The sequence below is a fragment of the Canis lupus genome, chromosome 2, assembly GCF_011100685.1.
Source record: "Canis lupus familiaris isolate Mischka breed German Shepherd chromosome 2, alternate assembly UU_Cfam_GSD_1.0, whole genome shotgun sequence".
Lineage (NCBI taxonomy): Eukaryota > Metazoa > Chordata > Mammalia > Carnivora > Canidae > Canis > Canis lupus.
In genome coordinates, this window is record NC_049223.1 from 16,600,473 (window position 1) to 16,617,386 (window position 16,914).

Consider the following 16,914-nt stretch of genomic DNA (forward strand, 5'->3'; position numbering starts at 1 on the left):
AAATTGGTAAACTCAAATTTCATAAATATTTATACTAACAAACATAAAAAATACTGCTTTTCCTGAGCATTACTTCATCTCCTTCTCATCCACAACTGAGTGAGTATACATTGTCTTTTTAAGACTTTAAAGAAACATATTCAATAATAGTAATTCTCTCTGGCAAACAAGACTATTTTTCTGTACTTTATTCTGCTTTTAAATATTCTCAAGGGATTATATATTTTAAATTTTTAAGTAAAACAAGTCTCTGCCTAATTACCTAATTTTAAGGTATGACCATTTATTGTTTATCCCTTAATATTAAGTTATCCAAGTTACTTAATACAAATTGTTTATCTCTAGAACTCTACACATCTCTGCTTCTTTAAAAAAATACAAGTTGAATATTTATACAAAGTACATTTTTAAAACTCTTACCCAAATTGCAAGTTTAGCCTTATTTCCATCCACTGAAATCGTTTTCACCTTAAAGTCAACACCTTAAAAAAAAAAAAAAAGAAAAAATTTTGGTAAGAATCCCAGTAAAATAATATAAAATCAGTTATCAAGAAAACGAGAAAACAGAAAAATCACTTTATCAAATACCAAGTTCACACTCCCAAATTCTTGGAGTTATAGATGTGAAAATTAAAAAAAAAAAGTTCAGAAGCTTAGGATTTAGTCAGGATAAATAAAAACCAAATGCTTGCAGAATTCACACACTCACCTACCTGTACTTCCTTGAAAAAAATAAAAAGTTTAATGAGAAAATCAACTTCAATGTAAGGTGATTAACAATGCATGTTAAAATGGATGGAATTCACAGTGCTAATGTAAAGACTCTATGGCTGACTCCAGATAAGGGTAATTTTCTAAAGAGTTCCAACTGTATCTACATTCCATTATCAAGAGTGCTGTCCATACCAGCCAATTCCCTAACTCAAATTCTGACTGTTAGCAGCTTAGTAAAAACATAAAAGGGCCACTTACTCCTTGTCTTATGAATGGTCTTCATCCTAAAAAACAGTATTTACCTATGTAACTTTATCAATGATCCCTTGCTACTGCACAGTTGCAAAAGGAGAACTTACACCCAAAAACACCTGTGCCAAATCTCTAAGAATCTTCATAAGTGAAATGCTCAAAGTGCTATGAAAACCTTCTGTAAGTACTGGGGCACCTGGGTGTCTGCCTTTGGCTCAGGTAGTGATCCTGGGGTCCTAGGATGGAGTCCCACATCAGGCTCACCACAGGAGCTTGCCTCCCCTCTGCAGGTGTGTCTCTGCCTCTCTCTGTGTCTCTTATGAATGAATGAATGAATGAATGAATGAATGAATGAATGAATAAATCTTTTAAAAAACAGCTATAAGTACTAATTTATGTAAAGAGAAGAGCTTCATAAGACGACACTTAAGGTTCTACTATATAGTATGGCCCTCCCCGCCACAAAAAAAAACAACCTTTCCCTTTTCAGGAAAAGGAGTTGACACATGCCATCTGGCTTAAATGAACAGTAGATGTCCACATGTCTTTAAAGAGTATCAAAATTAATGTGCAGTCTACCCCACTGGCTAGAGGGAAAGCATTAGCTCAAGAAATTTGGAAAGAAACTTTCAAAAGATCTTATTAGCTTGTCATGATTGATTCAGAACATCCACAACTAAGATGAACAGCACTCTCATATACTAAACACTTACAAGAACACCTGTCACCAATATGAAAATATATTAGTAAATCTTGGATGATTTCTGGTGATCCACTACAAACACAAATTAGGTAATAAAAATGCATTTCAAAATGTGCATTATACCAAGTCTCTCTGCATGCCAAAGATTTAAGAAAAAAAAAATTTGGTGTTTTGACTAGGATGATAAAGGAGCTGATAAAGCCGCACCTAGAAAAAAAAAAAAAAAAAAAAAGCCGCACCTAGAATCATGGGCAATTATTGTTAAATGACAGTGCCAAGAACATAGTCCAAGGAAAACCTAAGTGTAAAGTTTTTTTGCACCTAAACAAAAAATGTCATATTAAATAATCTTGTATTCACCAGGTCTAGATAAAGAAATATGCCATACCATTTATATAAAAAATACGAAATTACTTATATGTCATTTATAATGCTTTAAAAAAAAAAAAAGATTTTATTTATTCATGAGAGACACAGAAAGAGAGGCAGAGACACAGGCAGAGGGAAAAGCAGGCTCCACACAGGGAGCCCAATGGGGAGAACCTGATCCCAGGACTCCAGGATCATGCCCTGAGCTGAAGGCAGACTCTCAACTGCTGAGCCACCCAGGTGTCCCATCATTCATAATGCTTTAAAGACAAAACAAAGTCTGTGAAAATTGGATGAGGGAAATGGTTCTGACTTGGTACAGGTACAAAATTAAGGCCACTGGAAGACATTACAGAGATAACCCATCATACACACTCTACAGTTAAATTCTCAAAGTTTTTCAGAGAATAAAGAAAAACTTTTCCCTATTTACTCCAGATGACATGCTCACGGGCAGACTAGACTGGCTTTTTGCTAGCTATGAGCTAATTAGTCCACCCAAGAAAAGAAACTCACTGTTCCCAAAATGTTTGTGTTTACTTCTCTCCAAATTTCCTCCCTCTTTTACAATTGCCTGTCTTTCATATGTTTCTTGACAGTCTAACGATGGCCTCTATCATATGTATCATTTACATGTTGATAATCTTCTCCAAGTTACTCTTCTGAGATATTAGACCTGAAAGTTACAGATAACCTCCCCAGAAAACAATGCTCACTGGAGTCCTACCTTCAATGTCAGTACACACAGGTATCCTGAAAGGGTGCCCCATCTGGAACCAGACCCTGCAAGTCCCCAATTTCATCTTTCTTTGGTGTCCTAGGCAGACACTAAGCTCTGTAGCTTTCATATGCTTAAACTGCTTCTTCACCAAGTCTGGTTCTTCTGTTTTGCAAGTGGCCCATAATTTGTTTTTATTGGTGGCCACAGTGGGAATCTTTTTAATCTGATTTTGCCAACTTCTTACTAGATTTGATTAAACTATCTTTTCAATCTCTTCAAGTGAATGACAAGGAGCTCATAACAGCTGAACGTCTAAGAAAAAAAAAACATTTCTGTGTATTTCCTCTACTCTCCTACAATACTGAACACTTCTGAGACCAAATACTGTGAGGGTCTTTCCCATAAGAAATTCTCTGACTCTCCAGGTACATCAGTGTCCTACAACTCAATTTAGTCTGATAAAGTCAGATTCTACGAGGTAAAGGCTAGGCAAGAATAAGTCCTATGAGACTGCTGCACTCAGAGTGAGACACAGGTGAGGCAGAGAGAGAGAGACACAGGTGAGGCAGAGAGAGACACAGGTGAGTGAGAAGCAGGCCCCATGCAGGAAGCCTGATGTGGGACTCGATCCCGGGTCTCCAGGATCACGCCCTGAAACAAAGGCAGACGCTCAACCACTGAGCCACCTTGGCTGCCCCCCAAATCCAGATTTTACCTGTACTTCCAACCACGGGGCTATTAACCAAAAGGTTCTCATAATCCTCACCCTTGATTAGATCAAACTGTGGCTCACAGAACTCAGAAAAACAATTACTTACTAGAGTATCATTTTATTCTAAAAGGATATAACCCAGGAACAGCCAGATGGAGGAGATAAATAAGTAAAAGTATAAGGAAAGGGCACATAGCTCCCATGTCCCCTCCAAGTATGCCATCTCTCCAGAACTTTCATGTGTTTGCCAAAAAAGAACTCTCAGAACCCATAAACTTAGCATTTTTACAAAGGTTTCATTATTTAGGCATGGTTGATTAAATCATTGGCCTTTGGAAACCATACAAAATCTCCTGTCCCTCATCCCTCTTCCCTCCCCTGGGGTAGGGGAGGAAAGAGTAGGATTGAAAATCCCAGTCCTCCAATCACATGGTTGGTTCCTCAGGCAAGAGCCTCCACCTTTAGAGGCTTTCCAGAAGTCACAGGACTAACATAAACTCCGGTGTGGTTGAAAGGGGATAGTTATGAAAAACAAAAGACATCTCTTTGTTCAGGTAAGAAAATCAAAGGGTTTTAAAAGGTCTGTGCCATGAACGAAATATATATTTTTTATTATAAATCACAATATCCACTGAATGGCCATTTTGGCTTTTTTCTTGTCATTCATTTGGGCTTACACTTTTAAAATGATTTTTAATTCACTTTTTTTAAGGTAATCTTTTTTTTAGGCACATTTTATGAAGGTTATTTTACTTAAAACTAGACATCATAGTCAATAAAGCTTTTAAGACAGGCAGTAAATGAAACATGAAAGTTTACCAAAAATATTATCAACTATATCATAAAGAGCTATTTGTCAGTGAAAAACTAGAACATATCAATGGAATCACCTGCCATGTCAAAAGGAGAAAAAACAATCAACAGAAACTGAGAACTAACAAACATGTTAGAATTAGCAAATGGGAAATTAAAAACTATTTTAACTATATAGCACATGTTGAAAAAGTTAAGTAGACATGAGAGATTAAAAAGACCCAAATCAAACTCAAGAGATGAAATGACAATGTCTGAGATGTAAAATACATGGGATGAGAGTAACAAAAATTAGATACTGTAGAAGAAAACATAAGTGAATATGATGACAGCAACAGAAACTACCCAAAAGTTAAGAGAGAAAAAATTCAAAGAAAATGAGAAGGCATCCATGATATGAGACAATTCCAAGTAGTCGAATAGACAAGCAATGATAGTGGACAAAAAGAAGGTGGAAAGAAAGTCAAAAGATAGATCTAAAAAAATAATGGCCTCAAATTTTTCACAATTAATCAAATGTAAAACCTATTGATCAAAAAAGCTCAATGAACCCTAAGCAGAGAAACCTGAAGAAAACTATACTAAGGGTCACAATAACAAATTGCTCGAAGGGAAATTAGGAAGTTTTTCAAACTAGTATTCTGAATGAAAAGAAAAACATTTATCAAAATTTGTGGGACGTCACTAAAGCAATACTTACAGGAAAATTTATAGAACTAAGTGACCATATTAGAAAAAGATCATTTCAATGATCAATGACCTGAGCTTCCAAATTAAGACAATTTAAAAAGCAAACAAATAGAAAACAGGCAGAAGAACAGAAATAATGAAGTTCAAAGCAGACACTGATAAAATGAAAACTGCAAAACCATTAAAAAAAAATCAATAAACAAAAAAGCTGGTTCTATGAGGGAAAAAAAATCAATAAACAGATAAATTCTAGCCTAAGTGATCAGGAGAAACATACACAAAAATTACCATTATAAAGAATGAGAAAGATCACATCATTACAGATTTTAGAGGGAAGGTTACAAAGTTCATGCCCCCCAAAAAACTGACAATTCAGATGAAATGTCAATTTCCTTCAAAGATTAAAAACCACCTGAATTTACTCAAAAAGAAATACATCATGAACAAAATACCTAAGGAATGTAAACAAAAGGAAATCAAAACATCACTATAAAAAATTAACTAAACCCAAAAGGTGGCAGCAATAGAGGAATAAGGGACAAAAACTCTGTAAGACACAAAGAAAACATACAGCAAAATGTCAGTAATAAATCCTTCCTTACCAGTAATTACATTAAAGGCAGAGACTAGCAGAATATATATAAATACATAAATATATAAATAAATATATATAAAAGAGCCAACCATATGCTGTCTATAAGACACTCATTTTCAAGCTACAGACACATATAAGTTTAAAGTAAAAGGATAGATAAAAATATTCCACGCAAACAGTAACCAAGAAAGAATAGGAGTGGCTATACTAATATCAGACAAAATAAACTAAGTTAAAAACTATTACAAAAGAGAAAGGACAAAATATATTGAGATAAAAAGGTCAATTCATCAAGATGTAACAATTATAAACATATGCACCAAAGTTCCCAATATATGTGAAGTAAACATTCACAAAACTGAAGGGAGAAACAGACTATTAGTCAGAGATTTTAATATACCACTTTCAATAATGGATAGAACCAGACAGAAGATCACACAGAAACAGAACATTTGAACAATACAAACCAGTAAGACCCAATAGAACATTCTACTCAGTAACATTAGAATAAAGTTTTCTTGGGCAGCCCCGGTGGCGCAGCGGTTTAGCGCCGCCTGCAGCCCAGGGTGTGATCCTGGAGACCTGGGATCGAGTCCCACATCGGGCTTCCTGCATGGAGCCTGCTTCTCCCTCTGCCTGTGTCTCTGCCTCTCTCTCGCTCTTTCTGAATGAATAAATAAATAAATCTTTAAAAAAAAAAAAAAGAATAAAGTTTTCTCAAGTGCACAAGAAACATTCTCCAGGACAGACCATATATTGTATACAACAAAAGTATTAATAAATTTTAAGAGACTAAAATCGATGAAATATTTTTATCACAATGGAATGAAACTAAAAATTGGTAATAGAAAGAAAACTGGAAAATTCACAAAAATGTGCAAATTTTAAAATACCCTTTTAAAAAACAACTAATACATCAAAGAAAAAATCTTAAGAAAAATGAGAGAATATTTCAAGACAAATGAAAACACAACATACCAAAATTTGAGATGTAGCAAAAGCAGTACTAAGAGGAAAATCTATACCTATAAACACATATATTCTAAGAGAAGAAATATCGCAAATCAGTAACCTAATCAATAACCTAGAAGAGGAAACTAAGTGCTACAGAAGGAAGGAAATAATGAAAATCAAAACAAAGATAAAAGATAAAGGGAACAGATACACAATAGAGAAATCCATGACAAAAGGGCTGGGTTTTTATTATTATTCTTATTGTTAAAGATCAAAAAAACTAACAAGTTTTTAACTGGACTAAGGAAAAAAGAGAAGATTCCAATTACAAAACTCAGATATGAAAGTGGGGGACATTATTACTAACTTTACAGAAGAAAAATATTATAAGAGAATACTATGGACAATTATACACCAACAAGTTGGATAACCTACATGAACAAATTCTTGAAAACATACAAATGACAAAATCAACTTACCAAGAAAAAGAAAATCTGAAGAGACCCATAAGTAGTCAAAAAGTCCCAACAAAGAAAAGCTCAGGACTACATGACTTCACTGATAATTCCACCATACGTTCAAAGAGGTGACACCAATCCTCATTTTTCAAAAAACCTGAAGAGAAAGGAACACTTCAAAGTGTTCCTTTGAAGCTAGCATTATTCTGATACCTACCAAAGCCGACAAAAATGCTATAATATAATAAACTACAGACCAATAACCAAGAGGAATACTGATGCAAAACCCCGCACCATTTATTGAAGAGACTGTCCTTTTTCCCGCGGATAGTCTTTTCCTGCTTTGTCAAATATTACTTGACCATAAAGTTAAGGGCCCATTTCTGGATTCCCTATTCTGTTCCATTGATCAATGTGTCTGTTTTTGTGCCAGTACCACACTGTCTTGATGACCACAGCTTTGTAGTACAACCTGAAATCCGGCATTGTTATACCCTCAGCTCTGGTTTTCTTCTTCAATATTCCCCTAGCTATTCAGGGTATTTCTGATTCCACACAAATCTTCAGATGATTTGTTCCAACTCGCTGAAGAAAGTCCATGGTATTTTTATAGGGATTGCATTAGATGTGTAAATTAATATTTCACAATATTAATTCTTCCAATCCATGAGCATGGAATATTTTTCCATCATTTTGTGGCTTCCTCAATTTCTTTCAGAAGTGTTCTGTAGTTTATAGGGTATAGATCTTTTACCCCTTTGGCTAGGTTTATTCCTAGGTATCTTATGCTTTTGGGTGCAATTGTAAATTGGACTGACTCCTTAATTTCTATTTCTTCAGTCTCATTGTTAGTGTATAGAAATGTCACTGATTTCTGGGCATTGATTTTGTATCCTGCCACATTGCCAAATTGCTGTATGAGTTCTAGCAATCTTGGGGTGTAGTCTTTTCGGTTTTCTATGTACAGTATCAGGTCATCTGCAAAGAGGGAGAGTTTGACTTCTTTGCCAATTTGAATGCCTTTAATGTCTTTTTGTTGCCTGATTGCTGAGGCTAGGATTTCTAGTACTAGGTTGAAGAGCAGTGGTGAGAGTGGACATCCCTGTCTTGTTCCTGATCTTAGGGGAAAGGCTCTCAGTGTTGACCCACTGAGAATGATACTTGCTGTGGGCTTTTTGTAGATGGCTTTTAAGATGCTGAGGAATGTTCCCTCTATCTCTATGCTCTGAAGAGTTTTGATTAGGAGTGGATGCTGTATTTTGTCAAATGCTTTCTCTGCATCTACTGAGAGGATCGTATGGTTCTTGTTTTTTTCTCTTGTTGATATGATCTATCACATTGATTGCTTTATGAGTGTTGAACCAGCCTTGCATCCCAGGGATAAATCCCACTTGGTCATGGTGAATCATCTTCTTAATGTACAGTTGGATCCTATTGGCTAGTATCTTGTTGAGAATTTTTGCATTTGTGTTCATCAGGAATATTGGTCTATCATTCTCCTTTTTGGTGGAGTCCCTCTCTCGTTTTGGAATTAAGGTGATGCTGGCCTCATAGAACAAGTCTGGAAGTATTCCATCCCTTTCTTTTGAAACAGCTTTAGTACAATAGGTATTGTATCTTCTTTAAACATTTGATAGAATTCCCCTGGGAAGCCATCTGGCCCTGGACTTTTGTGTCTTGGAAGGGCTTTGATGACTGCTTCAATTCCCTCTCTGGTTAATGGCCTGTTCAGGTTTCCTATTTCTTCCTGTTCCAGTTTTGGTAGTTTATGGTTTTCCAGAAATATATCCATTTCTTCTAGATTGCCTAATTTATTGGCATATAGCTGCTCATAATATGTTTTTAAAATCGTTTGTATTTCCTTGGTATTGGTGGTGATCTCTCCTTTTTCATTTGGATTTAATTAATTTGAGTCTTTTCTCTTTGTTTTTAATAAGGCTGCTAATGGTTTATCAATCTTACTAATTCTTTCAAAGAACCAACTCCTGGTTTTGTTGATCTGTTCTACAGTTCTTTTGCTCTCTATTTCATGGAGTTCTGTTCGAATCTTTATTAACCCTCTTCTGCTGGGTGTAGGTTTTATTTGCTGTTCTTTCTCCAGTTTCTTTAGGTGCAAGGTTAGCTTGTGTATTTGAGGGGTTTTTTTCCAATTTTTTTGAGGGATGTTTGAATTGCACTGTATTTCCCTCTCAGGACTGCCTTTGCTGTATCCCAAAGATTTTGAACAGTTGTATTTTCATTCTCATTAGTTTCCATGAATCTTTTAATTATTCTCTAATTTCCTGGTTGACCCTTTCATCGATTAGCAGGATGGTCCTTAACCTCCATGTGTTTGAATTCTTCCAAATTTCCTCCTGTGATTGAGTTCAAGTTTCAAAGCATTATGGTCTGAAAATAAGCAGGGGACAATCACAATCTTTTGGTATCGAATAAGACCTGATTTGTCACCCAGTATGTGATCTACTCTGGAGAAAGTTCCATGTGCACTTGAGAAGAATGTGTATTCAGCTGTGTTTGGATGAAAAGTTCTATAAATATCTGTGAAATCCATCTGGTCCAGTGTATCATTTAAAGCTCTTGTTTCTTTGGAGATGTGCTTAGAAAATATGTCATTTACAGAAGTGCCGTCTTGAAGTCTCCCAGTGTAAGTGTATTATTATTGAAGTATGTCTTTACTTTGATTATTAATTGATATACTTGGCAGCTCCCACATTAGGGGCATAAAGATTCAGGATTGTTAGGTCCTCTTGTTGGATAGATCTTTTAAGTATGATATTGTGTCCCTCTTCATCTCTTACTACAATCTTTGGAATAAACTTTAATTTATCTGCTATGAGAATAGCTACCCCTGCTTTCTTTTGAGGGCCATTTGAATGGTAAATGGTTCTCCAGCCTTTTATTTTCAGGCTGTAGGTGTCCTTAGGTCAAAATGAGTCTCTTGTAGACACCAAATAGATGGGTCTCGCTTTTTTATCCAGTCTGACACCCTGCGCCTTTTGATGGGATCATTAAGCCCATTCATATTCAGAGTTACTACTGAAGGATATGAATTTAGGGTCATCATGATACCTATTCAATCCCTGTTTCTGTGGATTGTTTCTTTGGGCTTCCTCTTTCTTTTACAGAGTCCCCCTTCATATTTCTCGCAGAGCTGGTTTGGTGGTCACATATTCTTTCAGCTTCTGCCTATCTTGGAAGCTCTTCATCTCTCCTTCTATTCTGAATGAGAGCCTTGCTGGATAGAGTATTCTTGGCTGCAGGTTCTTCTCATTTAGGACCCTGAATATATCCTGCCAGCCTTTCTTGGCCTGCCAGGTTTCTGTGGAGAGGTCTGTTGCTAACCTAGTATTTCTCTTCATATAAGTTAGGGATCTCTTGTCTCTTGCTGCTTTAAGGATTTTCTCTTTATCTTTGGAATTTGCAAGTTTCACTGTTAAATGTTGAGATTTTGAACGGTTTTTATTGATTTTAGGGGGGGAATCTCTCTATCTCCTGGATCTGAATGCCTATTTCCCTCCCCAAGTTAGGGATGTTCTCAGCTATGATTTGTTCAGATATGCTTTCTGGTCCTCTGTCCCTTTCGGCGCCCTCTGGAACCCCAGTTAAATGTAGATTTTTTCCTTCTGAGGCTGTCATTTTTTTCTCTTAACCTTTCCTCATGGTCTTTTGTTTTACTTTTTTCCTCAGCTTCCTTCCTTGCCATCAACTTGTCTTCTATGCCACTCACCCTTTCTTCTACCTCATTAACCCTCGTCCTTAGGACCTACAGTTTGGATTGCATCTCATTTAATTGATTTTTAATTTCATCCTGAGTAGATCTAAATTCTGCAGTCATGAAGTCTCTTGAATCCTTTATGCTTTTTTCCAGAGCCACCAGTAGCTAATTGTGCTTCTGAATTGGCTTTCGACATCAAATTGTAATCCAAATTCTGTACCTCTGTGGGAGAGAATACTGTTTCTGATTCTTTCTTTTGTAGTGAGTTCTTTCTAGTCATTTAGCTCAGCATAGAGTGGCTAAAAACGAGTTGTACTGAAAAAACGAAGAAAAAAAAGAAAAAACAAAAACCAAACAAATAAAAAAAACCTAGGAGGGATATCCTCTGGTTCTATATACTGTAAATCCCTCGACTTCCCCTGGAGCTTTCCAGCGCTGCTTGGTCAAGAACTTCCTCTCTCCTGTCCTTCCAGCTGGTCTTTTATGGGAGGGGTGGGCTAGGATGATTCTCAGGTGTGTGCACCTGGAGGAGCTGCCCGCCCCCTGCCAGGTGCATGACCTTTGGGAGCTGTTCATCCTTTGAGGCCCCTGTTCCCTGACGGCGCGCTTCGTCCCAGGCACAGGGTGACACCAAGAGGACAAGACTGGCAGCAACCTGCCTTCTAGCTCTGGAGTCAGCTCCCACAGTAACTACTGCAGCTTCCAGTCCACAGGGACCTGAATGTTCCCAGGGTGGGGACGCTGATCTGCACAGCTTGGGGGCACCCAAGGGCAGGACAATCCTTGCTGTCCTGTGTCCTCCCTGCCTCTGCTTGTCCCGGGAGGAACACAGGATCCTGGGCTGTGTCCCCCGGCGCCCTGGGATCCATGTTGCTGGAATCGCACTGTTGGGGCCACGGCTCTCAAAAGCAGCAGGGCGCAGCACCCTCTGCCCGGAGCCGCCGCCTGAGCTTCCTCCCGAGGCCCCGCTGGCCACGCACTCCAGCCCTTTACTGAGCTTGGCCCACAGTGTGTGTGGCGCTCTCCCCCGAGTGCACCTCCCCTATTAGTGACCCTGGGAACCTGAGGCCCCACTGCCCCTCCTATGGCTCGGCCCAGTTTCCCTTCTAAGCGCTTTTCTGTTCAGGAAGAATCCGGTCGGATTTTTAAAGTTCCTGCTTCTCCAGGGCTGGGCTTTCCTGTCCCGGAAGGCTTTCACTGCACCCCTTAGCAGTCTCCTCACGGGGTCCCCTCCCCGACTTGAGTCTGTTTTATTTTTTTTTTCCATCTTCCTACCTTGTTAGAAGTGCAAACTCTTCTCTCTATAGCATTCCAGCTGTTCTTTATTTAAATCTCAGGTCAAATTCATAGGTTTTCAGGATGATTTGAAAGTTATCTAAGTAAGTTGGTGGGGACAGGTGACTTGGGGACCCTACTCCTCCACCATCTTGCCCCCCAGGAAAATCTTACTTTTTCTTTTTAAAGATTCTATTTATTTATTCATGAGGGAGAGAGAGAGGCAGAGACACAGGCAGAGGGAGAAGCAGGCTCCATGCAGGAAGCCCGACATAGGACTCCATCCCGGGTTTCCAGGATCAGGCCCTGGGCTGAAGGCAGCACTAAACCACGGAGCCACCCAGGCTGCCCGGAAAATCCTACTTTTAATCCTAATACACACGTGCCCCAAACTAAAAAACAAAACAAAAACAAAAAACTGTTAGAATAAATGAATTCAGCAAATTTGTAGGATACAAAAAAACAACATGCAAAAATTAAGTCTGCATTTCTATACATTAGCAAAGAACAATCCAAAAAGAATATTTTTAAAAAACCATTCCATTTACAGTAGCATCAAAAAGAAAATACTTGGGAATAAATTTAACCAGCGACTTTTAAGACTTACACACTGAAAGCTGCAAATTGTAACACTGTTTAATGAAATTAAAGAAGACATCAATAAGTGGAAAGACATGTTGTATTTATGAGTTGGAAAACTTAATATTGTTAAGATGGTAATGCTACCTAAGACAATCTACAGCTCCAACACAATCCCTATAAAAATCCCAACAACTCTTTTGCAGAAATGACAAGGCTGGTATTCAAATTTATATAAAGCAAGTAGTACTAAATAGCAAAACAATATTGGAAAAGAAGAATAAAGTCTAAAGACTCACATTTTCCAACTTCAAAACTTACTACATATCTGCAATAACTGAAGACTCACATTTTCCAACCTCAAAACTTACTACATATCTGCAATAATTAAAGCAGATGGTACTAGCGTAAGGATGGACATTTAAACCAATGGAACAGAAGGGAGAGCCTAGAAATAAACCCTAACATATAAAGCCAATTGATTTTCAGCAAAAGTGCCAAGACCATTCAACGGGGAATGGACAGCATCTTCAAATGATTCTGGCAAAAGTGAGTATCTGTATACAAAAGAATGAAGCTGGAGTCTTACCTTCTTTCATACACAAAAGTTAACACAAAATGAAGAAATACCTGAATGTAAAAATTAAATCTTTAAAAGTCTTAGAAAAAAATAGGAGGAAAAGTTTTTATGACAGAATACAGCAATGATTTTTTGGACATGACACCAAAAGCACAGGCAACAAAAACAAAAATAGATAAACTGGACTTCATCAAATTTACAAACTACGTGCATCAGAGGACACCATCAAAAGGATGAAAAGATAACCCATTGAGTGGAAACTATTTGCAAAACATACAGCAGATAGAGGATTAGTATAATCCCAGTATATGGAGAACTATCACGCAACGACAACAATAACAAAATAACCTAATTCAAAAATGGGCAAAGGATTTGGATAGACATTTCTCCAAAGAATATATACAAATGGCCAATAAGCACATGAAAATATGCTGAATATCATTATCCATTAGGGAAATGCTAATAAAAACCACATAGATATTATATTTCACATCCATTAAGATAGCTATTTTAAAAAATGAAAAATAACAAATGGTGACAAGGATATAGAGAAATTGGAACTCTTGTACTTTGCTGGTTGGAATGTAAAATGGTACAGTCACTGTGAAAAATAGTTTTATGTTTCCTCAAAAAGCTAAAAACAGAATTACCATATCATGCAGCAATTCCACTCGTCGGTATATACCCAAAAGTGACAGCAGAAACTCAAACAGATACTTGCACAATGTGTATAGCAGTATTACAACAGAAGGCTGAAGCAACTCAAGTGTCCACGAACAGATGAACAGATAAACAAAAGGCGGCTTATATGTATCATGGAATATTAGTCATAAAATGGAATGAAATTCTGATATATGCTACAACATGGATGAACCTTGAACACATTATGCTAAATGTCCCTACTCACAAAGGGACAAATATTGTATGATTGTACCTATATGAGGTATCTAGAATAGGCAAATTCATAAAAACAGAAGGTAGAATAAAGGTTACCACAGGCTGAGGGAAAAGTGGAGTCGAAGGTTTTGTTAAATTGGTATAGACCTCCTGTTTGAGGTAATGAGAAAGTTCTGAAATTGGATAGCGGTGAAGGCTGTGAAACAATGCAAATGTACTTACTGCCACTGAACTGTAAACTTAAAAACAGTAAATTTTATGTTATGAATATTTTACCACAATAAAAATATAGATAACTGGGGAGTTCTGCATCTATCAAAGAAATTGAATCTATGGTTAAAAACCTTTCCATTTAAAAAAAATTTCATGCCCAAAATGAATTCTACTGCATTTAAGTAATAATCCATTCAGTCAGTTAAGCATCTGTCTTCAAGTCATGATCCCAGAGTCTTGGGATCAAGCCCCACATGGGGCTCCCTGTTGGGAGGGGGGCCTGCTTCTCCTTCTCCCTCTGATGTTCCCCCTGCTGTGTGCACACTCTCTCAAATAAATAAATAAAATCTTTAAAAATAATAATAATCCAGACTAAGCAACTCCAGGAACCTGAAGAATGAATACTTTGAAAAAAGTAACTAAACTGGTAGACCAACAATACATGACTTCCAGATCCATTATAAAGCTGCAGAAACCAACACAGGGAGGCACTGACATAAAGTCAAATACATTAAAGGGACAGAACAGAGTCCAGAAATAGACTCACCCTATAGAAACAACTGTTTTTACAAAGGTACAAAAGCTATGCAGTACAGAAATGACAGTCTTTTCAACAAATGGCTTTAGAACATATAAGAAAGAAAAGAGGGGAGAAGGAAGAAAACAAAGAGAACTTCGATTCCTATGCTTAACACTGTATCCAAAAATTAATTCAAAATCAATCACAGACCTAAAGTAACACATAAAACTATAAAACTTCTAGAGGAAAATAGAGAAAATCATTGCAACCCTCTGTTAAGCAAAAGATACAACACTAAAACCATCATTCATAAGATTGATAAACTGCATTTCATCAAAATAAAAAACTTCTGCTTTTAGAAATAACTTTTAAGAGAATGACAAGAGGAGCCACAGACTAAGAAAATACTGGCAAAGCATATATTATGTAATAAGGGACTCATATGCAGAATATGTAAAGAATTCTCAAAACTCGACAATAAGAAAAAAACAATTAAAACGAGTAAGATTTATAAACTTCACACACACACACATACACTCAAAACAGATCAACAGACAGCAAATAAGAACTTTAAAGACTCTCAACATCATTAGTCATTAGACAATGCAAATTAAACCATAATGAGATTACCAATACATACATACCTATTAGGATGGTTAAAATTTTTAAAGTCTGATCATGCTAAATATAACAGGTGAGGATGTGGAAACAGGAATTTTAATATACTGCTAGTGAGAATGTAAAATTTTAAAATACTGCTAGTGAGAATGTAAAGTGATACAATCACTTTATTAAAAAATGGATGGGGATCCCTGGTGGCACAGCAGTTTAGCGCCTGCCTTTGGCCCAGGGCACCATCCTGGAGACCCGGGATTGAATCCCACGTCGGGTTCCCGGTGCATGGAACCTGCTTCTCCCTCTGCCTGTGTCTCTGCCTCTCTCTCTCTCTCTCTATCATAAATAAATAAAAATTAAAAAAAAAAAAAGGATGAACTATTTTCCAAAGTTAAACATGCATTTACCATATGATCCAGCTATACTATTACTGGCCATTTACTCTAAAGAAATAAAAATTAATATTCATATAAAATCCTGCACTTCAATATTTATAACAGGTTTACTAATAATCACCAAAACTTGGAAACAATCCAATGTCCTATAATAAGTGGATGGATAAATCAACTCAGAAACATCCATGCAGGGCAGCCCCGGTGGCGCAGCGGTTTAGCGCCGCCTGCAGCCCAGGACATGATCCTGAAGACCCTGGATCGAGTCCCACGTCAGGCTCTCTGTATGATGCCTGCTTCTCCCTCTGCCTGTGTCTCTGCCTCTCCCTCTCTGTCTCTATGAATAAATAAATAAAATCTTAAAAAAAAAAAAAAAAAAAGAAAGAAACATCCATGCAATGGAATATAACCAACTGAGCAATAAAAAGAAACAAACTACTGGCATCAACAACTTGGATATAACCCAAAAGCAGTAAGTAAGCTAAGTGAAAAAAGCCTGAAAAATTTGAATATATTCAATTTATATTACATTCTCAAAAAGATAAAATTATACTGATGAAGAACGACCAGTGGTTGCCACAGGTAGAGGCAGGCAAAATGTATGACTAAAAAGACACTAGTTAGTTTTTAGGAATGATAGAACTGCTTAATATCCTCACTGTGGTTAACAAGTGACTATATACATTTGTATAATACATGTTAAAATTCAAAAAACTGGCCAATATCAAATATCAAAATGCCAAATAAAGACCAATTTTACTGTATGGTAATTAAAAAAAAAAAAACCCACTTCTACTCATATGGTAGGAAGATAACACATAAAAAATATTTTCTGAAAGAATAAATTATAAGAGAGACATGTATTATAAAATCCCTACTTTGTACTGATTTATGATTTGATACTAAGTCCAAGACTGATTTTGTAGAATTGTCCCGTGGGCTTTTGAAGTAATGAGTTCCTTGTCTAAAAGATTTGTTGACTGGGGGTCCTTCCTGACCCAGATGGTTAAGCAAACAACTCTCGGTTTTGGCTCAGGTCATGATCTCAGGATTGTGAGATGGAGCCTTGTATCCGTTAGGCTCTGCACTCAGCAGAGTCTGCTTAAGACTCTCTCTCTCTCTCTCTCTCTCCCTCTGCCCCTCCCTT

The 16,914-nt window shown here is 37.0% G+C and overlaps 1 protein-coding gene across 1 annotated transcript in view; it reads right to left on the reverse strand.

The window, feature by feature from the left end:
• RAB18 (RAB18, member RAS oncogene family) overlaps positions 1-16,914 on the reverse strand; it is a 40,107-nt gene that overhangs the window by 11,517 nt on the left and 11,676 nt on the right. Inside the window, exon 3 of the mRNA XM_038529958.1 lies at positions 421-482. Coding sequence (XP_038385886.1) covers positions 421-482 — 62 coding nt within the window. The remainder of the gene's footprint in view (positions 1-420; positions 483-16,914) is intronic.